At 43.0% G+C, this 23,941-nt stretch overlaps 4 protein-coding genes and 1 long non-coding RNA gene across 8 annotated transcripts in view; 3 read left to right on the plus strand and 2 right to left on the minus strand.

Moving 5' to 3' along the window:
• The first annotated feature begins 2,748 nt into the window (after window positions 1–2,748).
• Window positions 2,749–5,909, plus strand: LOC115147262 (WAP, Kazal, immunoglobulin, Kunitz and NTR domain-containing protein-like). The gene is made up of 2 exons (XM_029689406.1): window positions 2,749–3,572; window positions 3,789–5,909. The coding sequence occupies exons 1-2, from the start codon at window positions 3,258–3,260 to the stop codon at window positions 5,334–5,336; spliced, it is 1,863 nt and encodes a 620-aa protein (XP_029545266.1). The 5' UTR covers window positions 2,749–3,257; the 3' UTR covers window positions 5,337–5,909.
• On the minus strand, window positions 5,781–8,145 carry LOC115147264 (methyltransferase-like 26). Its single transcript, XM_029689410.1, has 6 exons — window positions 7,783–8,145; window positions 7,379–7,541; window positions 7,166–7,225; window positions 6,735–6,802; window positions 6,560–6,638; window positions 5,781–6,324 (listed from the first exon to the last, which is right to left on the minus strand). Exons 1-6 carry the CDS (start codon window positions 7,974–7,976, stop codon window positions 6,268–6,270), a joined length of 621 nt encoding a protein of 206 aa, XP_029545270.1. The 5' UTR covers window positions 7,977–8,145; the 3' UTR covers window positions 5,781–6,267.
• A 766-nt stretch (window positions 8,146–8,911) lies between these two features.
• On the plus strand, window positions 8,912–10,374 carry LOC115147265 (uncharacterized). Its single transcript, XR_003866304.1, has 2 exons — window positions 8,912–8,943; window positions 9,762–10,374. It is a non-coding gene; the product is annotated as an uncharacterized LOC115147265 (long non-coding RNA).
• A 4,360-nt stretch (window positions 10,375–14,734) lies between these two features.
• Window positions 14,735–16,877, plus strand: LOC115147263 (topoisomerase I damage affected protein 7-like). Of its 2 annotated transcripts, XM_029689408.1 has the most exons (4): window positions 14,735–14,933; window positions 15,408–16,210; window positions 16,280–16,609; window positions 16,740–16,877. In XM_029689408.1, the coding sequence occupies exons 1-4, from the start codon at window positions 14,864–14,866 to the stop codon at window positions 16,806–16,808; spliced, it is 1,272 nt and encodes a 423-aa protein (XP_029545268.1). In that variant the 5' UTR covers window positions 14,735–14,863; the 3' UTR covers window positions 16,809–16,877. The 2 variants fall into 2 exon arrangements, with proteins under 2 accessions (XP_029545268.1, XP_029545267.1); XM_029689407.1 differs by having other exon boundaries at window positions 15,408–16,609.
• A 2,074-nt stretch (window positions 16,878–18,951) lies between these two features.
• LOC115147266 (girdin-like) overlaps window positions 18,952–23,941 on the minus strand; it is a 28,961-nt gene continuing 23,971 nt past the window's right edge. For 2 of the 3 annotated variants that reach the window (XM_029689412.1, XM_029689411.1), the window contains 5 exons: window positions 23,808–23,900; window positions 23,401–23,633; window positions 21,409–21,654; window positions 21,031–21,096; window positions 18,952–20,592 (listed from right to left, as the gene is read on the minus strand). In XM_029689412.1, coding sequence (XP_029545272.1) covers window positions 19,400–20,592; window positions 21,031–21,096; window positions 21,409–21,654; window positions 23,401–23,633; window positions 23,808–23,900 — 1,831 coding nt within the window. In that variant the 3' untranslated portion in view covers window positions 18,952–19,399. The remainder of the gene's footprint in view (window positions 20,593–21,030; window positions 21,097–21,408; window positions 21,655–23,400; window positions 23,634–23,807; window positions 23,901–23,941) is intronic. The other variant, XM_029689413.1, reaches the window with a different exon arrangement.

A 23,941-nucleotide genomic window follows, 5' to 3' on the forward strand; every position in this document is an offset into this window, starting at 1 on the left:
AACCAGGGTCAGTAGGCAGCAAATTAACTGCCTTGTTCAGGGGCAGAACGACACATTTTACTTTGTCAGCTCGTGGAATTGATCTTGCAACCTTTCGGTTACTAGTCCAACGCTCTAACCACTAGGCTACCTGCCGCCCATCCATCTGTCGGTCTTCTGTTGGTTGTGTGTTGCTCTGTCTGTTGACTTGGGTCCTTGTCCTGTTTGGCACCAGAATGTATAACACCAGTCTGGTCTGTGATCATAGGATTGATTAAAAGCAAATGGGGTCAAGCTGTTATAGCAAAGGGTCATTGTAGATTACACTGGTTTCATTTCAGAATAATGGGTGCAATATCAGACTGCTCTCCCTCACTGTTTGCATTTTAAAGGTATACTCAGCAATATGATGTAGATGCAGAAAGTAAACTGCATGGGGGGGGGGGGGACTTCTATAACAACTAAGCGTGAGGCTCTACTTCTATGCTGTTATTGTCCCGTGGCTACCAGGCTGTGAACAGTGCGAAGTGAACACAGATACTGTGTGAGAGTGAAGTCTTGCATCTTGATCATCTCCCTATCTGCCGTGCTGCTTGTGGCAATGTCATTTAGCTGAGTCTACCTTTAATGCTGATCAGAGAGCCAATGGTGAAATCGTGTGTTGATCCAAGTCTGTTTGCTCATTCATGGCCCTTTGCCCTGAGTGACCCTGTGAGTAACCAATATGTGCCTGGCTTTTTACCGGTATCATGATTTATCTTGAAGTATCAGTAGGATTTTAGGGGAATGCCGCCAAGGGCTAAAATATCTTTCATCTGAATCACTTTGATAAGTGGTTATGTTAACTTGTGACTTACTAACTTTGGACTCCAGTAAACTTACATTTATCCACGTAAAGCAAATTCCATACAGGCTTAATAAAAAAAATAGTTCATATTCACAATTTTATTTATACCCATTTGTTTATAAATAATATTCTGTTTTTTTGTTGGCGTCTTATACTTTTGTAAAGGACAAAATTCTTAATGCATTTACACTGAGGCATTCCCTATGCTCACTGCAAGAGAGATGAAAACCAATGCATGCAATTTTTCTCTGTTTCTACGCCGTTTTTATTAAATAAAAGGTCAAGGAAAAGAATCATTATTCAGGGTATTATAAGCACTACCTGTATGTGGTATACGCTGCTGAGTTGATTGTAAGGATGATGAACGGTTTTGTAAATAAATGTGGCTGCATAGTTGCCATGGAAAGCAATGGTTTTCCCCAAATCAAACTGTTTTTTATTGAAAATGATTTATTACTGAATAACTGTATTGTATATTTTTGATTAGTTACGTTTTGCTCATGTGCATATTTAGTACTTAGCCTACTCTTCCTGGGGACCAAACAGGAAACAAAACACAACAAATAATATACATAATACCATGTCACCTGTTTTTGCCTCACGCTTCAGAAAACAGATGGCTCCTGCCCTATGGGCCGTTCTGGCTCCTGCCCTATGGGCCGTTCTGGCCCCTGCCCTATGGGCCGTTCTGGCCCCTGCCCTATGGGCCGTTCTGGCCGCTGCCCTATGGGCCGTTCTGGCCCCTGCCCTATGGGCCGTTCTGGCCCCTGCCCTATGGGCCGTTCTGGCCCCTGCCCTATGGGCCGTACTGGCCCCTGCCCTATGGGCCGTTCTGGCCCCTGCCCTATGGGCCGTTCTGGCCCCTGCCCTATGAGCCGTACTGGCTCGCACAAGCAATGGCTCAGTGCTAGCTTGAGTTTTGTGGTGATATTATTGGCTATTCAAAGCTTTGGCATTGTCAGTGCGCGAGCGGCGGGATTTTTTTTTTGTCTTTGTCCTCTCCGACCCCTTGGCTGTCTTATCAAGCTCAAGTGAAGTAAAACGGTGGGAGTTCTGAATTGATTAGTCGCCCCGGGGGTTATTGGCTCGCGGCCTCTCCGCAGCGGCTCTGAATGCCGGCGGTCAAAAGTCACGCGAAGGTTGAAGGGTCACGTTCAATGAAAGCGAGGGGAGTTTGCTTCTCATAGCCCTTTGAGCCGTGTCGAGACAAAGATGAGTCACACACCATTGAAAATGTGTCGCTTTACGTCTTGCCACCTGACCGTGGCATCTATGAGCTTTGTGTGAATGATGGGTGTAAACTGACCGACGCGTATAGACTTCGACTTGAACACAACCAAACGTAAACATGTTTTTATGCATGCACTATCAGTGTATTTGTATTACTATCATATTTCTTGCCAGTTCTGCTGTGCGCGCCTCCTCAAAATGTTTGATTCTTTCTCATTCAGATAGCCTATCTAGTCTTATTAATCCTACATTTAAAAAGTTGTCTATGTTCATCATGACATTTTCAATATTTAATATCAACATTTTATATGTTCTAGATGATAAACTGGGTCAAATTACACCATAGCCTACTGATTGCGTAAAAAACGGAATTAGTCACAACATATTTCTCAGTGTGCATTTATTTTATTTCACCTTTTATTTAACCAGGTAGGCCAGTTGAGAACAAGTTCTCATTTACAACTGCGACCTGGCCAAGATAAAGCCAGTGCATGGGTTCACTAGCAAACAAAAAGTACCTCCTGTTAGGAAACTTCTCAATCATGGCCCATTTATATGAGCATTATGAGCAACACTTGTAGAGTTTTTGTCTGGACGCATGAAACATTGATGGATTTCTCACCGGAATGTTTGGCCCCGTGCGTACTGTTGTTGGGACAGCTTGACAACACCGCCCTGTCAAGATTCCTTTGATGTCTTTACAATGTTTGTCCAGTTGCTTAGCGCATGGTGCTGCTTCATAAAAGTTTCAGACACTGGACAACCATGGGGGCGGTCAGAGGCGCTGCCCTTCCTACCTCTAGTCACACCAAACCCGATATTGCGTCTCTATCTCTTTGTGTAGTGAGTTGACTCCGCACGCCTTGGAAGTCAGCGTAGATCCCGCCTGATTTTTTGTTGTTGTTGCAGTTTTTTGTTTTAGTCTAACGGTTTTGCGATTTTCTCAAAACAAAGTGGATTCACGGATGTTATTTTTGTCCTCTTATTCGAGGCTACTTGTTGAATCAATGTACAGCGCAGAGGGAGATCTTTTTGGACAATGGTTTATTCATCTGAAATTTGAGAACCGTTTCTCTTGCGTGGCGAGCGACAAATTGGCACTTGTACCCAGATTGGTTACGCACAAACTGGATGGCTGCATTTGAACAGAATGGACGTATTTTTCTGAGGGGCTGCACGGAAGTTATGGAACTTGTTGTTGATGGATGACTTTCATGAAACGTTCCTTTTTAAAATGAATATATCTTCCCTCAGCCGTCGAGGGGTTGGAGGTGGAAAGAACGTGGACACAAACCAGCCGAAAGCACTGATATACCCAAAAGGACACTTATTAGGACGCGTTGGTTGGTCCTCTCTTGTGTTTTTGGTTTGCCTCTGCGTATTCCCACAACAGACGTGGAGTGCAAGTCTAGCTGGTTCCAAAGTGGAACATCCAGGAGTTTGTCCCAACAAGCTGAATGCTAACCTTTGGGTTGATGCACAAAGCACCTGCGAACGGGAATGTGAAGTTGACGAGGTGAGGCATTTATATGTATTCAATATTTAATTCCACAATCCATTGTTTGTCATTTGTTTATGACAAACTTAAACAATTGTAAGGAAATGTGTTATACTGTATGACTACATGTTCATTACATTTTCTATTTATTTTATTAGGCCTACCACTTGGTGTTTTTTGTATTGAAATATACTATGTATTTTGCCTTAGTAAATGCCTATTGTTATTCCCCAGGACTGTGCTGGCATTGAGAAATGTTGCACCAATGTGTGTGGACTCTTCAGCTGTGTGGCCACCCGTTTCTCTGATGGCACCCCTGCTCATCCGGATGGGCAGGGCGGAGGAGAGAAGGGCTCCGGGGGCCAGGGCTCCATCGCCACCTGCCAGGGCTTCATCTGCAGCCAACAGGGGGCCACCTGCGACATCTGGGAGGGCCAGCCCATCTGCAAGTGCCAGGACCACTGCGAGAAGGATCCCAGCTTTACCTGTGCCTCCAACGGACTCACCTACTTCAACAAGTGTTACATGGACGCTGAGGCGTGTACACAGGGTGTGATGCTAACTGTGGTGACCTGCCGGTTTCATCTATCTGGGCCTCAAACAAGTCCACTCCCCCAGGACACAACAGCCAATCCAACGCTGACGTCCTTCCTGGAAGACCCCATTCCCCCAACGCTCTTCTCCAACCCCAGCCACCAGTCGGTCTACATAGGCGGCACGGTGAACTTCCACTGCGATGTAATGGGTGTCCCGCGGCCCGTCGTGACCTGGGAGAAGCAGAGCGAGCGCCACGCGAGCCTGGTAATGCGGCCCGACCGGATGTACGGCAACGTGGTCATCACCAACATCGGCCAGCTAGTCGTCTACAACGCCCAGGTGTGGGACACAGGCATCTACACTTGTGTCGCCCGAAATGCAGCCGGGGTCCTCCGCGCCGACTACCCTCTCTCTGTCATCCGTCGGACCGAGGACGACATCTTCTCAGAGGACCCCGAGATGGCGGGCATGCCCATGGGGCCCCCGTTTTCGCCTGCCGACTGCCTGGTGGAGGTGGACCGGCGGGAGTGCTCCACCGAGCGCCACGTTGACTGGTACTACGACGCTGAGCAAGGTACCTGCCTGGCCTTCTCCAACGGGGGCTGCGATGACAGCCGTAACCGCTTCGAGACCTACGAGGAGTGCCAGGCATCCTGCCAGAGGGAGGGGACGGGGATCTGTTCCTTACCTGCGGTCCAGGGCCCCTGCAAGAGCTGGGAGGCCCACTGGGCCTGGAACTCCCTCTTGAAACAATGCCAGGCCTTTGCTTATGGCGGTTGCCAGGGCAATGGCAATCGCTTCCGATCCAAGAAGGAGTGCGAGGCAAACTGTCCGCAGTCCAAACGACGAGCCTGCGAAACATGCCGGGTCAAAGGTAAAATCGTCCCGAGCCTGTGCCGGAGCGATTTCGCCATTGTCGGACGATTGACGGAACTGATCGAGGACCTCGATTCTGGGATCGCCCGGTTCAGTCTAGAGAAGATCCTCCGCGACGAGAAGATGGGCTTGGCATTCTTTAACACCCGCCACCTAGAGGTGACCCTGGCTAAGATGGACTGGAGCTGCCCCTGCCCCAACATCACCATGGAGGAGGGCCCCCTATTGGTCATGGGGGATGTACAGGACGGCATGGCCGTGATACAACCCAACAGCTACGTCAGACCCATCTCCGATAAGAGGCTGAAGAGGATTCATGAAGTCTTGGAGAAGAGGACCTGTGAGATGCTGCAGAGGTTCCGGGACTAGGGGCTATATTCAATTCGTATCTCAGAAGCTCAGCGTTGCAGTGCGATTTAAATTTAAAGGCAATTCTCCCGCATTAGAGGAGACTGCATTTACGGTAAACACTGCAAATGTCAGCTCAATAGGAAATGACCTTTACATTTCTATCACGCAATCTGTAACGCTTCAGCGAGACAGATTGAATAGAGCCCTAGGACTGATCACCTCAACTTGGGCTGTCAGAGCAAGACTAATATACAATGGCATACCTCTACAATGACATTTTCTGAAATGGAATGCACCGTACAGGTTGTGAGAAACTCTTTGGTGGAGTTTGTGCCATGAGTACTGTATCAAATTACAGTGCATTTCTTTCTGACACTTTTCATTGCCCCAAAAAATCAAGCACCCACTTTTCAAACAATACCAATGTTGTACATAACACAATCAAATCGAGATTTGTAAATACCATTATTCAAATAGGTTTATTCAAATGTAATGTTTCATGTGTAAGATAATTTGTATTCACTGTAACGTGCCGTACTGTTTTCTAGTGATAATTCTATGCTGAAGTGGTGTAATGTTTCTCCTCTTTTTTTTTTAAAATCCCATAACTTCAATGCTTACTTCTTAATAGTAAATACTCCAAGTTGATGTGGGTGTCACGCAAAAGCACCTTCCTACAACAATCCTATTCATTTTAATCAATAAAGGCGAGCACCATACATTTTGAAGTTACCAAACAAATCACCTATGCGGAAATTACTTGTGTAGATAGGAGTTGGAAGGTGAGGGAATTATTGGATTTGGCATTGATTCAAATAAGGTATCAGTTCAGGTTCATTTTCAACCAATTGTTAAATATCCATTACTGGTCATGTTATACCCTGTACAGACAGGAGCATGATGGTGCATTTGTGGTGATGGAATGGAACCCCAGAGCCGGCAGTGGACTTCACACCAGACTCTCCTTCCGGAACAGAAGGCCCTTGTTGTTAGCTGGCATGTCAACCTAACGTTACAACGACAAGAGAAAGTGGTTATAAGCCGGCATCACAAAGTATTTCACGCATTTTGAGGTAAGAAATGGGTAATATATGTTTTAATGTTGCATATTTTGCTATTAGAATACATTTGGTCTGACACAGTTAATTTAACATGTTTGTGTTACTTATGCAGATCATTGGGTTTCATTCACATCATTATGAAAATCCTAAATTACTGATATTTGGAGTATCGCTTCTTACCATTTTCTCCAGGAACAAGCCACTCCTCTCTGCCACAGACCTGAGCAGGGTGACGTCCCTTAGGCCCCACTCGGGATTTCTATAAGACATCAACAGTTTGAGTTATTTGCTTCGATAATGTGTGGTCAGATAGCAGATATATTCAGATTCCGGCATTATTGTAGTTCTCACTTACCTCGACCTTAGACTGAGGTCAAAGTCGATGTTGCTTTGTGGAGTGATCTGTCCATTTAACGCATAGGGCTAGAGAGACAATATTAGAAGTCGTAAGACAAGTTCATGAGGGCAATTTTTCAGTGAGTTCTAAACTGGACTCCCTAAAAACACGCCACTTCGATACAAGTGACTTTTAGTAGCAGTTTAGGAGAGCATTTTCCCTCATCCTTTCCCTAACCTTAACCTAATTCTCCTAACTTTTCGTAACCTGCTGCGTAAGTTCTCCTAACCTGCAATGAAAAGGTATATCAAAGTTGCATATTTTTAGTTCTAAATATGGGAAATACACAAATATTGTTTCCAACATCCTTTCTTCTACATGCTTATTTACTGCCAACATCAGGTTGAGGATATAGTCAACAATGTGCTTGTAACAGCATTATAATATACCCCGTATGTCAGCAGTACTCCTTGTGGTTTCAGGATGGTTCCCGCTCCTTTGAACAAACCCTGTGAGTAAAAACATAACATCACACGATAATGAGTAGTGTAATAATGAGTAGTATGCAATAAAGGTATCATGTATCATCAGTTAGTGGACCATTAACTGTGTATTTATATGAGCATCTTTATAGACAATATGAAGGCCTAAACAGTATTCACCTCAGTGCAGGCCATTGGGGAGATATGGATCATGTTGATGTTGAGTACCAGGTCCAAGGACTCGGGCTGGATCCCACCCCAGTTTTCACAGGGTAGAGAGGCGTCGAGGTGGATGGCAGGCTTCACGTTCGGCAGGTTGTGATGCGCTCTGTATGCGTCTATACTGGTGGCGGGGACAAAATAGATCATTCTCATTGTAAGTATCAACAAAAAAGAATGGCTGCTGATATAGGCCTAAAGAAAGAGTTAGGCCTACTATTATTATCAACATGAATTCATAGTAACCTATTTTGAATAACGGGCAGCTTTGGATTTGGGAAAAACAATTCAGATCTGGACTCACTGAACCGTTATGTTTACCACATATGTATTAATTTGCAAGCTAAAACACTATTTAAACTCACCTGGCTAAAGATTGTCTGTCAAATTCTGACGGCTGCCAGGTAATATTTCGTAAACCCTGTGCGAAGTGGGTGACATGTTGCCCCGTACCAGACGATATCTCCAGTGCATTCAACGGTTTCGCCGTATCCACACTCTCACGGAGCACCGCAAGGATGGGTTCCTTATTTCTCTCGGCGGCAGGTGCATTGAGCATTTTGGCAACTCCTGGATACACTCTCCGCGCTAAAAGATGCAATTGTTTCCACCACTCCAGTTGAACTAGTTGGCTGTGCAAGTTAGTCACAACAGAGCTCTGAACAATATCGCCTCCGGACTGGAACAATATCAATCGACTTCCGCGTTTTGTCACGTGATTAGCACGTCACCCGGCCTGGTGTAATAACTCCAACGTTTTAAAAAGCTGCACAATGTGCACTTTTCCTGAGATTGCAGTTCCTTAGGAAAGAGTAGCAGGGTGATTCTCCAACTACGGGCACTTCTATGTCCTCTTGGTACATTTTGTGGATGAAAAAAATAATATATATATATAGTTGTTCTTTACAAGTATTATGTTAAGTTCACACTACAATCACTCCAGATTTTTTAACACCTCTCTGTCAAGTATTTTAGCTTCTTTTCATATGCATTTTATACCTCAATTTCACTGTTTTCCCCTTGTCCCTGACGCAGATTTTTGAGCTTCTACTATGTTTTTCTATTAGAAAACAATAATTACACATACAAGGTTATCTACTCGAGAAAGAGTCAATTAAATGAAATATATATATCAATATTTATTGTGAGTATGCCCTTTATATTGTTTTTACACAAAAATGTCCACCACTGAGGGCAAATTACTCATTAATAATGTTTTTTCAAGGGAATGTTAATTTAGTTACCATGGAAACGTATTGGGACACTGAAGCACATGGCTGCAGCAGGCAGTTGTGCTAGATGTGATTACATTTACATTACATTTTAGTCATTTAGCAGACGCTCTTATCCAGAGCGACTTACAGTAGTGAATGCATACATTTCATATAATTTCATACATTTTTTTTTTTTCTGTGCTGGCCCCCCGTGGGAATCGAACCCACAACCCTGGCGTTGCAAACACCATGCTCTACCAACTGAGCTACAGGGAAGGCTATGTGATGTCCAGAAGTTAAAGAAAAATCGAGGTAAATATTGCTTGTGTAGAGAATATTTTTTGTTAGTAATTTCCAAACAAGCTATAATTTCTTTAATTCGTGGTAGAATTTAGACGTTTTTTATATATTTGATGTATTTAGTTTAAACTATATGCTAGCTGTAATATTAGCCAAAGCATGCTAAGCAGCCTGTCATTTTTCTCCAATAACTGTAGAAGATAATTTCCATCAGTCATTTCCATCACAAACTTAACTGTGGTGGAAATGACTAAAGTCCATTATGTTATTAATTGAAATTATTTTTAAAACTTTAGGCTTATTTAATAATGTTTTAAATTAGTTTAATCTAGAAGATCCTCCATGGTGAGCACGTTGAGAACTTAAGTAGTTAGCCTTAAAAAAATATATATATAATATTTTTCTTTGTTTTTAGAAGATGCAACATAAAACAGCAGAGAGGTCACAGGCATAGAAACAAAGTAAAATAAATTATCCTATACGATACCAGTAACATCTGCAAAAAAAATGCAACCAATAGAATAGAAGACAGACTTTAAAGAGAACAGTTACAATGGAGACCTGCCTATCAGGCAACACACCACCTCAGTCACCAAATGAAAATGGGGCCAACATACCTGCCCCTAACTTACCTGCAGGTATGTTGGCCCCATTTTCATTTGGTGATTGAGGTGGTGTGTTGCCTGATAGGCAGGTCTCCATTGTAACTGTTCTCTAAAGTCTGTCTTCTATTCCATTGGTTGCATTTCCATTGCTTTCTCTTACTACTTTGTTGTCGCTTTGTAAGATCAGAGAGAGATTTCACTTCTCCCTTCTCTTTTTTCTTCCAGTATCTCTCCCAGTATCTCTCCCTGATACCCCTTCCTCATTGTCTGCAACAGGAATGAGAAGTCGAATACTTGCTGCAAGGAAAAAGGTTGGAAAAGGTTGCTCAAAAACATACAAAGATCTTTGCATGACAAATGTCAAACTTGATAAAGCTTTTGAGGAAAGCTGAGAAATACCAAAAAATGTATGATCAACTGATAAATAAAATGGAGAGACGAGATTCCACAAAGACAAAGACAAACAGCTAATGGCGGGAACTCCAAGAACTTGAGAAGGATTTTATTGTTTCAAAATGCCATCATTGCAGAGTTAAAGCCAAAGTATAAAAAAATGTGCAGTGCCAAGGACAAACAAGTGGCTTCAAAAATGCTCAGAGGCAAAATCCTGAGAAAGTATGGCCTGGTCAAAGCCTCAAACAGAGAATTTTGATTTTCAGCAAAAGCAATGAGGGCAAATGGAAACAGGCCAACAAGTCTTCAATACTCCAAGAAAAAGCAGTGGAACAGAATTAGGACAGCCACAGAAGAGAAAATCACTAGGTTATATCAATGTGATGACAACAGCAGAGCAACAACAGGGTAAAAAGGACACACTAAAGAAGAACAAGAAAAAAAATAGCAGATGCACTTCTTTTCAGACATTTAAGAGGGAATATTCAGAGATTAAAATGTCCTACTATGAATTCTGCAAAATATGTCATTTTTTGGGTTGTCAAGCCAACAGTCCAAGATAGGGACACATGTCTCTGCAAAACCCACACCAACTTCCAGTTCATGGCGGACAAACTACAGTATCACAAAGTGATCAGCTGCAGCAACATTGAGAAACTTATTGAGTCTTTGTGCTGTAAGAACCTGAAGAAAGAGTGCATGTACACAGAGTGCTCCCTTTGCCAAGCCAAAGAGCTTAAAACCTCTCTGGGACATGTGGGACGTCCACCCGCAGGAAACACTATTCAACAGCCAGTGAAATAGCAGGGTGCCAAATTGAAAACAACAAAAATCTCATAATTCAAATTTCTCAAACATACAACTATTATATCCCATTTTAAAGATACACTTCTCGTTAATCCAACCACATTGTCCGATTTCAAAAAGGCTTTACGGCGAAAGCATAACATTAGATTATGTTAGGATAGCGCCGAGACAAGAAAAACCACACAGCCATTTTCCAAGCAAGGAGAGGCGTCACAAAAACCAGAAATACAGCTAAAATGAATCACTAACCTTTGACGATCTTCATCAGATGACACTCCCAGGACTCAATGTTACACAATACATGTATGTTTTGTTCGATAAAGTTCATATTTATATCCAAAAACCCCATTTTACATTGGCCCGGGATGTTCAGAAAATGTTTTGCCTCCCAAAACTTCCGGTGAATGAGCACATCAATTTACAAAAATACTCATCATAAACGTTGATAGAATTTACAACAGTTATTGAAAGAATTATAGATAGACTTCTCCTTAATGCAACCGCTGTCAGATTTCAAAATAGCTTTACGGCGAAAGCACATTGTTCAATATTCTGAGTACAGAGCTCAGCCATCGAAGCAAGCTATACAGTTACAAGCCAAGTTCTGGAGTCAACAAAACTCAGAAATAGTATTATAAATCTTCACTTACCTTTGCTGATCTATGTTGGAATGCACTCACAGGACTCCCACTTCCACAATAAATGTTTGTTTTGTTCAATAAACTCCATATTTATGTCCAAATACCTCCGTTTTGTTCGCGCGTTCAGATCACTATTCAAAAGGCATAATGCGCAAGCGCAAAACCCGAGATGAAAAGTAAAAAAGTTCCATTACCGTTCGTAGAAACATGTCAAACGATGTTTACAATCAATCCTTAGTGTCTTTTTATCATAAATATTAGATAATATTCCAACCAGACAATAGCGTATTCATTACAGAGGAAAAAGAATGAACGGCGCGCCTGCGTGGGTGCAGTAAACAACTCATTGGTTTCAGGCAGTCTACAGCTCTTATTCTCTCCCCAGTAACAGTAGAAGCATGAAACAAGGTTTTAAAGACTGTTGACATCTAGTGGAAGCCTTAGGAAGTGCAAAATGACCCCACAGACACTGTAGTTTGGATAGGCAATCACTTGAAAAATTACAAACCACTTCCTGGTTGGATTTTTTCTCAGGTTTTTGCCTGCCATATGAGTTCTGTTATACTCACAGACATCATTCAAACAGTTTTAGAAACTTCAGAGTGTTTTCTATCCAAATCTACTAATAATATGCATATCCTACCGTCTGGGCCCGAGTAGCAGGCAGTTTAATTTGGGCACGTTATTCATCTGAATTTCCGAATACTGCCCCCTGTCACCAAGAAGTTAAACATCTGACTTTGATGCTGTTGAGCAGACATGGTGGCTTGGTTGGGAAAACAAAGCTGAAGAGAGAGAAGAAGAAAAACAACAAGGGAAACAGGGAAACATGGAGAAGGGAGTGTGGCACTGTAGAGTCTACTGGAGGACTTCTTCAAAGGATTGAAAGAGAAGTTGGGGAAACAGGTGTACAACATTCGACACCAATACTCCAAACTGAGAGAATTAAAAGAGAATCTGCGGAAAGAGGAGATCATCGTGCAGATTGACTTGGCAGAGAACTACCTGTGTAAATACACCAGTGAAATCCAGGCAGTTCACTTTGGTGATTCTCACAAGCAGGTGACCCTCCACACCTGTGTTGGGTATACCACAAATTATACAGTTTCACTTTGCTCACTGAGCTTTTCTATGCGCCATGAACCCTCTGCTATCTAGGGCCATATCATAAAAACACTAACCTACTTCCTTGAGCTCTGCCCATCGGCTACTTTTGGAATCTTACTTTTCTCTTATATTAAATAAATGTTTAACAATGGTTGTTGTTTGCAATGAAAAAAAAATAATGCGTTCTTTTGACATAGATGTCATTTGTTTTAGATAGGGAAGTCATATCGTTGTTATCATAATCTCACAAAAAGGTTGGGTGGGAATATCTTATTTTTCATGATAAATAAATGTTTTTAGCTGTCAAAAGTGATGAATTATTAATATTAGGAAAACCTAAAAAAAATCACTTAAAATAATATTCAATACAAGTTAATAATGTACAAATGTATAATAAATGTGTTATAAATTCATTGTATAACATTTCATTTTCAACTAAAATGATGTTTAATGACATGATGGAAATGGCTGTCTGAGAAAAATTACAAAAATATATAAATTCCTGAATAGTATGATCGCAGCCATTATCAGATATGGTGTCACGACTTCCACCAAAGTCGGCTCCTCTCCTTGTTCGGGCGTCGTTCGGCGATCGACGTCACCGGCTTTCTAGCCATCGCCGCTCCATTTCCCATATTTCCATTTGTTTTGTCTTGTTCCATACACACCTGGTTTTCATTCCATAATCACACTGCATGTATTTAGTCCTCTGTTCCCCTCCATTGTCTTTGTGTGTAATTGTTTGTTTGTTATGTGGATTATTGTCAGGCGCTTTACTTTTGCTATGTTCCGTGTTTTTGGCACGTTAACGTTTTTATGTGCTGTCATTTTTGGAACAGAATTATATTGTGCCTGTTCACTACACTCTGCTCTCCTGCACCTGACTTCACCTCCCGTACACAACCTTGACATATGGTTTCAAGACAAATAAAGATAATTATATTACTGGTAAAATGGTGTTACATTAGGTTTTAATTTCTGAATGCTTGCAGGGACAAAATGCCTGAAGTTGCAGAATCATCCAGCAAGCAAAGTTAGGAGCACTTATGATAATGCTTTTATCAGCTGTTGAATTCGAGGGGATGCCCATATTAGGAATCCCTGTAGAAGTTCCTACCCTATTTCATGAATAATCATTTGATATTTCATGTGTAGCTAACTACGGCTAAGTAGGCCTACCAATTACTGCACCGTTGGAGCTAGGAACACAAGCATTTCGCTACACCTGCAATAACATCTGCTAAATATGTGTATGTGAACAATAAAATTAGATTTTATTTAAATGTGGGTTATGAAATAGTGAGATGTTCATTATTGTACTTTCCTTTGAGTCATGGTATTGAAATTAAAACTTGAAAACTGAAATGTTGAGCAGGCTACATACATTTACATTTTAGTCATTTAGCAGACGCTCTTATCCAGAGCGACGTACAGTAGTGAATGCATACATTTCATACATTATTATATATATATTTTTTCGTACATCATATTGATGCTCTGTTACATCATCAGCAGTGAGTGGACAACTCGGGAAAAACGACTGGCTCCATACTACAGCCTCTGTAATGTTCATATATATCACAGTACAATGTCACCTGAACAAATACTCTACTACACATGTGTGTGGAGCATCAGTCATATACCATTGCATTGGCAAAAAGTATTGATCCTCTGTCTAAAATACTATTATTTTCTGAGCTATTGTCAATTTTGTTTGATAAATAACAGACAGTAGGACTCAAGAATATATCAAATTGTCCTTCTGTTTGTCTAACCAACATATGATGCCTACAGCCAGAGTCCTTTACTGTAATAGAAGACTGCCTGTACAGTTCTTTAAGTTCTCTATTCGTAGCATCCTTTTCTGAGGGCTATATTTCACTCAAAAGTCGAATATGGTATAGAAAAAAAGTGAATGTGTCCAAGATTGTGTACAAGGCAGTGTACTGGAGAGATAGGGCAAAATGACTACAGGCGCGGGTACGCCTACACTGCCCAGGTGAGGAAAAGTGCAGGGCTGAGGGCACTCATTTCTGTGACAGTGCGCACGTCCCGCGCTTTTACGCACGGTCTCTTTGCAGTAATGCATAAACGTTGTTATGGTGTTATGACACTAGCTTACTCGATATTTCATAATCAATTAAAAATAAGAAATTAAACTTGTTTACATTTTGTTTCATGGCTAGAGCTTGTGGTAAAGCGAATTAGAATTCCATTCCGATTCGAAACAATGTGTAATGACGTATTCCATCTCTATGCGACCGAGAGGGTCACAATGCCGACGCTTCACATGGAACTCCAGAACCCAAGAGATATGTTCAGAACTCTCAAAAAATATTCAGTTCTTGATCGACAAACAACGAGAGAGACAGCATTATTATGGCGAGCTTTTCATTCATCTTCCCTGAAGACAGAAGTTGTTCCATTAAGGACAACGAAGTCAATTCAGGTAAGAACAATAACATACATTTCTGTCTTTAAATAAAAATAATAATTGAAGGTGTAATTCCTACTGGAAAGGAAATAAAAACAACATAGAAAATAGGCTTTAGGGGTTTGTTGTTGGTTACCAAACACTGTAACCATGCGAAATGAAGTTTTCCAGCAGACAATGGTTTTATTTTGGCCAATGAAAATACTTTATGTCCCAATTATCTCTCCTTCCACCCAAAATGTGCACTTGTTCAGCTCCCTTTACTGATTTGAAAGGAAATGACTGGTATATTAAATATGGCTAAAACTCTACCTAGCCTCTACTAGCCAATGTTTTTAGATTTGTGGGAAGTGGTGAATGAGTGCGCACTTCAGCAGAAATGAGATGTTATTGGGAGTCCTGAAGAATATGAAGAATGCAATGAAGAATATCCCTTGCTTGTAATGCTGAAATCAGTTTTGTTAACCCTGTGTTGGTGAATTCTTTCAGGGTGGATCTCAACGGTAACCAACCTCAACACCCGTGGCGGTCCAGAGTCAAAAAGTCAGAACATCCGTCTGAGCTTTGCAGAGGAACTTGGTGACAAGTACCACTACGCGAATGCCATCGACAGCTCTCTGCTCTGGACTGTTGGGTACACCCCCTACATTCCCCCAGCTCTGAAAGGAAGAAGCTTCCCCTCTGTCAAGAGCTTCTTCCAAGATGAGTGGGAGCCACTGACACTCCTGCAGACTCCTCAGGTTCTGTCCACCAGTGTTTCCATCGAGGAAGACAACCTGATCCAGTCTGCTGCAGGCCTAGTGTCTCAGGTTCTGTCCACCAGTGTTACCATCATGGAGAATGACCTGATCCAGTCTTCTGCAGGCCTAGTGTCTCAGGTTCTGTCCACCAGTGTTGCCATCATGGAGAATGACCTGATCCAGTCTGCTGCAGGCCTAGTGTCTCAGGGTCTGTCCACCAGTATTTCCATCGTGGAGAATGACCTGATCCAGTCTGCTGCAGGCCTAGTGTCTCAGGTTCTGTCCACCAGTGTTACCATCGTGGAGAATGACCTGATCCAGTCTGCTGCAGGCCTAGTGTCTCAGGTTCTGTCCACCAGTGTTGCCATCGTGGAGAATGACCTGATCCAGTCTGCTGCAGGCCTAGTGTCTCAGGTTCTGTCCACCAGTGTTGCCATCGTGGAGAATGACCTGATCCAGTCTTCTGCAGGCCTAGTGTCTCAGGTTCTGTCCACCAGTGTTACCATCATGGAGAATGACCTGATCCAGTCTGCTGCAGGCCTCATGTCTCAGGTTCTGTCCACCAGTGTTACCATCATGGAGAATGACCTGATCCAGTCTGCTGCAGGCCTCATGTCTCAGGAGCTGTCCAGCAGTGACGCTAGAGTGAAGGATCGTGATGATTCCACACTGAGAGACTCCAACCAACCTGAGGTCCAAGTGGCTGATGTCTCAACCAAGAGAAGTAGACTAGTCATCACTATTTCTATGTTTTCAACGGAGAGTTGCAATGCTTCGGTCCATGAAGTTGATGCTATTGCTACCAGCCTGGAGCACTCTGCTGAGAAAATGTCTACCTCTACCACTGATGGCCACATTGTTTCATCCACTGCTATTGCCAATCAGAAGAAAACAAGGGGTGGATTCGTCTCAGCTCTACAGAGATTGTTTACAAGAAAGAACAGGAAGCCGGTCAGTAATACTAATATTGTCTTTTGTACTGTAATATATGATCATTTATGAACTATTGTTATACTAATATCCAGTGTTAATGGTTGTCTTTAAAATATTTTTCTCTATTGTCTACTTGTCTGTTTTTCAGGCTAAAGTGGCTTCCAAGAAGGAGCACATTCACTTGGTTGACCGCCTCAATGTTGAAGTCACCCACTGAGGACACTCACTCACTGCTGAAAGCATCTAGAATGATGCTTCTGTTTCTCCTCAACGCCACCTACACCCCTGCCCCTCTCCCCCACACCAAACCCTACCAGGGTTGGTGTGAATTCCAGATCAATTGAGTCAATTCAGGAAGTAAACTGAATTTCCAATTCCAATTGTTTCTCATAGGAGGCAATGAGGTCAATTTGAATTGCTATTGGAATGTCAGTTTACTTACTGAATTGACTGAATTGAAAAATGAATTGACCCCAACCCTGATCCCTAAGCCCCCACCCCATCCATTTCTATCTTCAATACATTTTGAATAATTTTATTTGAATGTGTTTTGTATCTTCATTAAAATCACAATACATCTCTAATGAGGGTCACTCATGTTACACATCTAGATTTATTATCAAATATCGCAGAATTCAACAACAAATGCAGTTGTTTAGCAGTTCAACTTCAGTACTTGTCAATCAGTCACTGCACTGTGACCTTCAGAAACATGTAACATTGTGGAAAAACTGAAAACTTTTGCTGACATTCTGTTACAATGTAACTACACTGAACAAAAATATTAACGCAACATGTAAAGTGTTGGTTCCATAATTCATGAGCTGAAATAAAATCCCAGAAATGTTCCATACGCACAAAAAGGTTATTTCTCTCAAATGTTGTGTTTACATCCCTACTGGTGAGCTTTTCTCTTTTGCCCAGACTATCCATCCACCTGACAGGTGTGGCATATCAAGAAGCTGATTAAACATTATGATCATTACACAGGTGCATCTTGTACTGGGGAAAATAAGAGGCCACTTTAAAATGAGCAGTTTTGTCACACAACACAATGCCACAGATGTCGGAAGTTTTGAGGGAGCTTGCATTTGGCATGCTGACTGCGGAAATGTTCACCAGAGCCGTTGCTAGAGAATTCAATGTTAATTTCTTTACCATAAGCTGTTTCCAATGTCGTTTTAGAGAATTTGGCAGACCACACCAGGGGCTGAGGAGTATTTCTGTCTGTAATAAAGCCCGTTTTCAGGGAAAAACTAATTCTGATTGGCTGGGCCTAGCTCCCCAGTGGGTGGGTCTGGCTGCCAGGTGGGTGGGCCTATGCCATCCAAGGCCCACCCATGGCTGCACCCCTGCCCAGTCATGTGAAATCCATGGATTAGGACCTAATGAATTTATTTCAATTGTCTGATTTCCTTATGTGAACTGCACCTCAGTAAAATCTTTCAAATTGTTGCATGTTGCGTTTATATTTTTGTCTGCGCATTTTCTTGAGAATTACATGCATTCTCACTCATAACTTCTAGAATAAGAAATCAAAACAGACTCAACGTAATATATTAAAGGAATGAAAAGGGCTTTATTCAACTGTGGCTCCTGAAGTCCCTGCACACATTTACATTTACAAGGTTTCATCTTCACTGAGGACAATCTCAGTATTTGATTTTTGCCGAGACAATGAAGCAGAGAAAACGAAGCAGAGACAATGAAAAGCAAACAAACAGAACAAACCAAACAAAAACACAGTCCCCATTTGACACATGACACATAGCCGAAGAACCATATTGATGCGTTTTTCCTAATCAGATGATTACTGATGGTGTTTGTTATTATAAGTTCACTGTAATGTCCAGCGTGGTAATAAACTAACATGGTAATGTAATGTACATGTTGTCTACTAGTCTGTATGTGATATCAACACTCTGGACAGTGAGCTACGGTTTGCTGGTTGAAGGGTTATGTGTATAACTGGATCTACTGTATGGGACAACAAAAAGTACACATGAATAGGGAGTTTAAGCATTTGTAGATTGACACGGCCTATAAACACAAATTAAAACACAAATATCAACACAGCCTTATAAATACTAATAAAAACATAGGCCACATAATACTGAAAACTTTTGTCAAACAACAAAGGAAGATTGACAATGTGCTTTTTTGGAAACAACAACTTATTCCCTAAAAGTACATTCTATTTACATCTTAATTTGGACTAAATATAAAAATATGTACATTAGAGAAACAAGTGTTTTTTGAACCTTTATTTAACTAGGCAAGTCAGTTAAGAACAAATCGTTATTTTCAACAACGGCCTAGGAACAGTGGGTTAACTGTCTTGTTCAGGGGGAGAACGACAGATTTTTTTTTACCTTGTCAGCTCGTGGATTTGATCTTGAAACCGTTCGGTTACTAGTCCAATGCTCTAACCACTAGGCTACAAGTTGCCCCAGTACAAGTATAATATGTGAATCTGTCTTCGTATGTTTTCAGTGCATCTTATCATTACATACAGTCTATAATCTCAGCCCAAAAACAGACATCTTATAATACTGTATAACACAATGTTATAATGACTAGGACTGCATTGTGAAAAGTGCCTAAAACCAAAACATAACTACTTCAAAAGCACCTATAAGGAGAAGAACAGTTATTGCATCAACACAATAGGAAATAATTATGATGTTTGCTTCTTTTTTAAACAATGTTGGAACTACGTTGGTACTGACATTCACAACTACCTGTTTCTATTGCAGAACTCAATACAGGACTGTATACATGCAACTATGTCATCAGCAATCAGCTGATTCAGCAATCAATTTCCACAGTATCACTCTCACAGTCCTCATGTACTCCATTTTGTCTCTGTACATTGTCCATGTGTCCCGGTGCCGTGCCGTTAGTGGACTCCTTCCTCAGGGGCGGGCAACTGATGTTACGCTCCAGTTCTGGGTTCAGACAGAGGAAAGACTGGTTCTTATCGTTATTATTGCTGTTGTTACTAGTAGTGGTGGTGACTACCAACTCGCTAAAGATAGTGTCTGAGAAGACAGAGTCTAGGTTGAACGGGGTGCCACCGAAGAGGGATTCCTGGCAGGTGGATTTGGGCCGATCGGTGGCTATCGCTGGGTCTCTGGGGGGTTTGCTTGGGGGTGGTGGTTGATTATCAGTGTCTCGTTCTTCTGGATTGTTCTGCTTGTTCCGATTCTGATTAATCTTGTCCGTCTCCTGATTCGGGCTCCCATCAGATTCCATGATAGGTAAGGGATCTACTTTCGCCATCACCCTAGAGTCACTGTTGACACTGGATCGTCGCGAGGAACCCTCGGCTGTTGAGATGACGCTACTGGCCCGGGGTAGAGAGGTAGGAGACCATGGCTCTCTTAGACGCGCCTCCTTCCCCAACGGGGTGGAGAAACAGTTCAGACACCCAGACACCGAGGAAGATTTACCCTGGACGTAGAGCACCGTGATCGGGGACATGGCTGAGGCTCGGGTGGTGGTGGTCTCTGGAGCTTTGTTCAGACCTAATCCAGATCGAGATAGTACGGCAACCTGCCCCTGAGCTGTTTTGGGGACATTCCCATCGGAAGGGCGCTGGGGGGCTCTGCTGCCGCTGGCGCACCTCCTGAGGACACTCCTTCTGGGCCAGGGGTCCTGGGTGCTACCCACCTCCCTCCCCCTACAGGGAACTGAACCCTGCATATTTCCTATGGCAATAGGTGAGGAGTTCTTCACGCCTACACTCTCTCTGTGTTTGTTGCTGCTGGTGTGTGTTGAGGAAGTGGATCGCTGCTGTGTGTGTGTGGTCGGCGAGGGGTTCTGCCGTGTGTGTCGGGGGGTGGAGGTATCGCTAGGCAGGAGGCAGGAGGAAGAAGAGCGGCGGGATGACGGAGGCGGCTGGACCGGGCTGCTGCCGTTGGACCAGGGTTCGTTGTCTAGGCTGAGGCTGAACTCTCCACTGCTCTGGCTCTGGGCACGGCTCGGCACGCCATTCAGACCTGGGGGAACCGCGGATGGAGAGAACGTCTCTTTAGGTTACACCAACAGCAGGCTACACTCTTGATTACAACTGTCTGGAAAATGTATGCATTTTCACAATGTATTATAAATACTTTTTATGTAAAATAAACATAGCATAGGCGACAATACAAGCTAGTAAATGCATGTATCATTATTTCTGCCTATAGAGGGCAGTATTATCAAGCTGTTCAGACTAATGCCTACTTTGAGCAAAATAAGAGATTAACTTGAAAAAAGGCCATGTTAACAGATATTGATTTATTCTTCAGTTTAACTCCTTATACATCTATATACATGTTCTGCATCCCAAATGGCACCCTATTCTCTTCATACGGCTCTGGTCAAAAGTGCACGGTGTATTGAATAGGGTGCCATTTGGGAACCCTCAAATAATGAGTTAGCGGCATGTTGTTTACCGTGGTTTTGTAGTTCATCACCGTCGTCAAAGTCAGTCGCCACAGCACTGTCATTATAATCCTTGTCTGTGCAACACAAAATGGCAGGGGACAGAAAATGAGACAACACTGTATGGGTATCCAGGAGTGAGGCAGTGTTGCGGTCAAACTGGTCAGGTTAAAAGCAAGAGAAGCAAATGGGAAGTGGTAGTGTTCATTCAAGCAAACTGAATTGCAGATGTATGAAGCAACACATCCCTATAGAGACGTTGTAGCTCAAACCCCTTAGCAAAAGTACCCTTGTAGCATGATTCTTAAAACTACAGAAAAAGGTGTTCATAGCAGATAGCTGGTGAAGATGTCAAATAGGACGTAATATGGATGGTGGAATGACTCTACCTGTCAAACATAGCTCATTGCTATCAGTGGCAGCGGCAGCAGCAGTGGTGGTGGGATAAAACAAAGGAGTGGTGGTTGGCTGGTGTTGATGGTTGATGATGGACAAGATGGAGTCGCTCATGGATGAGGTCATAGACTCCTTCCTGGATCTGTCATTCTTGATCTCTGACCCCTCTAGCTGCTCAGGGTCCTCAGACAGGGTTGAGGGGTACACCAAGTCATTCAGTTTGTCCAGGTCATTCAGGGCTGGGGGTGGAGGTGGAGATAGATGACTTGAGTTGCCTCTGGTAATGGGGAAGTCCTATATTTTCTTTCCCTTCCTGTCTTTCATTCAAAGGAGAGAAGATTCTACACACTTCACTTGAAAAGTATGACGTTTATCAATAACTACGGTTTTAGCCTCACAACCTCCGTCAGAGTCTTCCTGCCTTCCAGCAATGTGGTCCTGAGAAACTAAAACATTATGCAGTACCAGTGTTCTGCAATGCAGTATTCCCCTGACCTCTTGTGTAACTCTACAGAACTGCATGGAGAACTGAAGAGTAAAAATATCTATGGTGGCGGATGCTTATGCTAACAGCGAGAAAGAGTGGGTATGGGTATCAAAATTGCAATATATAGCAATATTATGGCTGAACTCAATAATAGGAAGGTTGCCAAGCTGCACACTTGGCAGAGCTCTACACGGAATTCCAAGAGTATTGTGTAGGAGGATTTCTGCTGCATTCATTTAGACAATGGTAGACTAAAGAATAAGGTAAAGCATAGTTCACTAGCCTGGGTCCCAGATCTGTTTGTGCTGTCTTGCCGACTTCGTATGGAATTGTCAATCCTAAGAAGTTGGCAAGACAGCACAAACAGATCTGGGACCCAGGCTAATAGTTTGCTAATGATGAGAAAATAGGCAGGTTGCAGCCAAGATGAGGTAGTCACGAGACATCGACCCATCATGTTTCTTACACATGGAACGACGAAAGAGGGACTTGACTTTGTCCTTATCCTTCAGTCTGTTCCTCATAAGGGGAAAGATTTTCAGAGTGGACACTTTACAGTGTGGGACAACAAGGGACAGGGGAGGGAGAAACAGGGGAGGATGAACGGAAGGGAATGGAGAGAACACATTAACACACACAAAACAGACATGGGGAAAGACAGAAATAGACAAAACACGAGTTTGGCCTTATTGAGGGAAGGATCCACATAAAGAAACATGCAGACATATCCATAGTGCAACACTAAGTAACAACTGTTTCGGCATGCACTGTCTGTCATAGAAACCCATGTACATAACACAGCCCTCAAACTACACTCTGGACCTCCAAGCCAGTTCCACTGCATTTGTTCATTGTTCCCCTCTAATCAGGGACTGATTTAGACCTGGGACACCAGGTGTGTGCAATGAATTATTATGTAGAATAGAAAACCAGCAGGCTCCGGACCTCGTAGGGTCAGAGTTGAGTTATCCTGGTATAGAGGGTAGATATAGACAGAGCAGCCCTACATCTTACCACTTCAGAAGTCAAGTGTGTATGATGATTTCTTACCCAGGAGACTCCTATACAATGGCACAGCAACAGATGAGCTTCCAACAGATCATTTTTATTCCTTCTCATAGATCTCTGTGTAAAGAGCCTGGGAGGCGGGTCTACCTTGATACAAATAGGAGGAGTCTGTCTTGTAGGGCCGTCAAATAAAGATGTAGCATTTGAGTGACTTCTGTCTCCCTGTCCAATCGGTGGTGGCTGGGGGAGGTTCCCTGCAGTAACTGGCTCTGCCCATATCTTTCTGTTCTATCCCTGATGGCCGTGGCTGCGGGGTCGGCCGTGGCGGGGGAAGGGGCCTAGCTGTCGCTCTCTCTTCTTGGCCTATAGCTCGTAGCAGGGAGGGTGGGCCTGCGGTGATGGCGGAGCGTGATTGGACAGCCCGTTTCTGCCTGGCCTATCAGGGCTCTCAGACGGGACCAATGGGAGGGGATAAGGAGGTCATACTCACTGCTGCTCCTCCGGGGGGAGGTGGTGGAACCACCCGAGCCGTCCGAACCCACGAAGGAGCCGTTGTCCTGGCAACCAGAAGCAGAGGGGGAGGTGGGCGGGAGGGCCTCGAAGGACCCGGAGCGTGTGGGGGTGAGGGAGCGATGGTGGTCAGAGGAGGAGGCGGGGCCACAACGCTCGCGACTCCTCGGCTTCATCAGCTTCCTCATCTTCAGGGCGATCCAGTTCCCACGCCTCGGGAAATATAATAGATATGTTAAAATCGATATAGAATTGGATAAACTTTATTGTACCTGATGGAATAATTGTCTTAGAAATAAACAGGTAAAACTAACTAATACTGTATCCAAACTAATGTATCTTGTCACTGTCAAAGTGAATTGATTTCCACTCCAAACGGCACTGTACCTCCGTGGGGGTGAGGGGTCATAGAACTTGTACTGATCCATGATCTTCTCCTCCAACTTCTCCTTCTGTCTCCTCAGCTCATTCAGCTTGTCTCTGAGAGAGAGGAGAGAGAAAAACACAGTGTTTCACACAGA

This window comes from Salmo trutta, chromosome 14, assembly GCF_901001165.1.
Source record: "Salmo trutta chromosome 14, fSalTru1.1, whole genome shotgun sequence".
Classification (NCBI taxonomy): Eukaryota; Metazoa; Chordata; class Actinopteri; order Salmoniformes; family Salmonidae; genus Salmo; species Salmo trutta.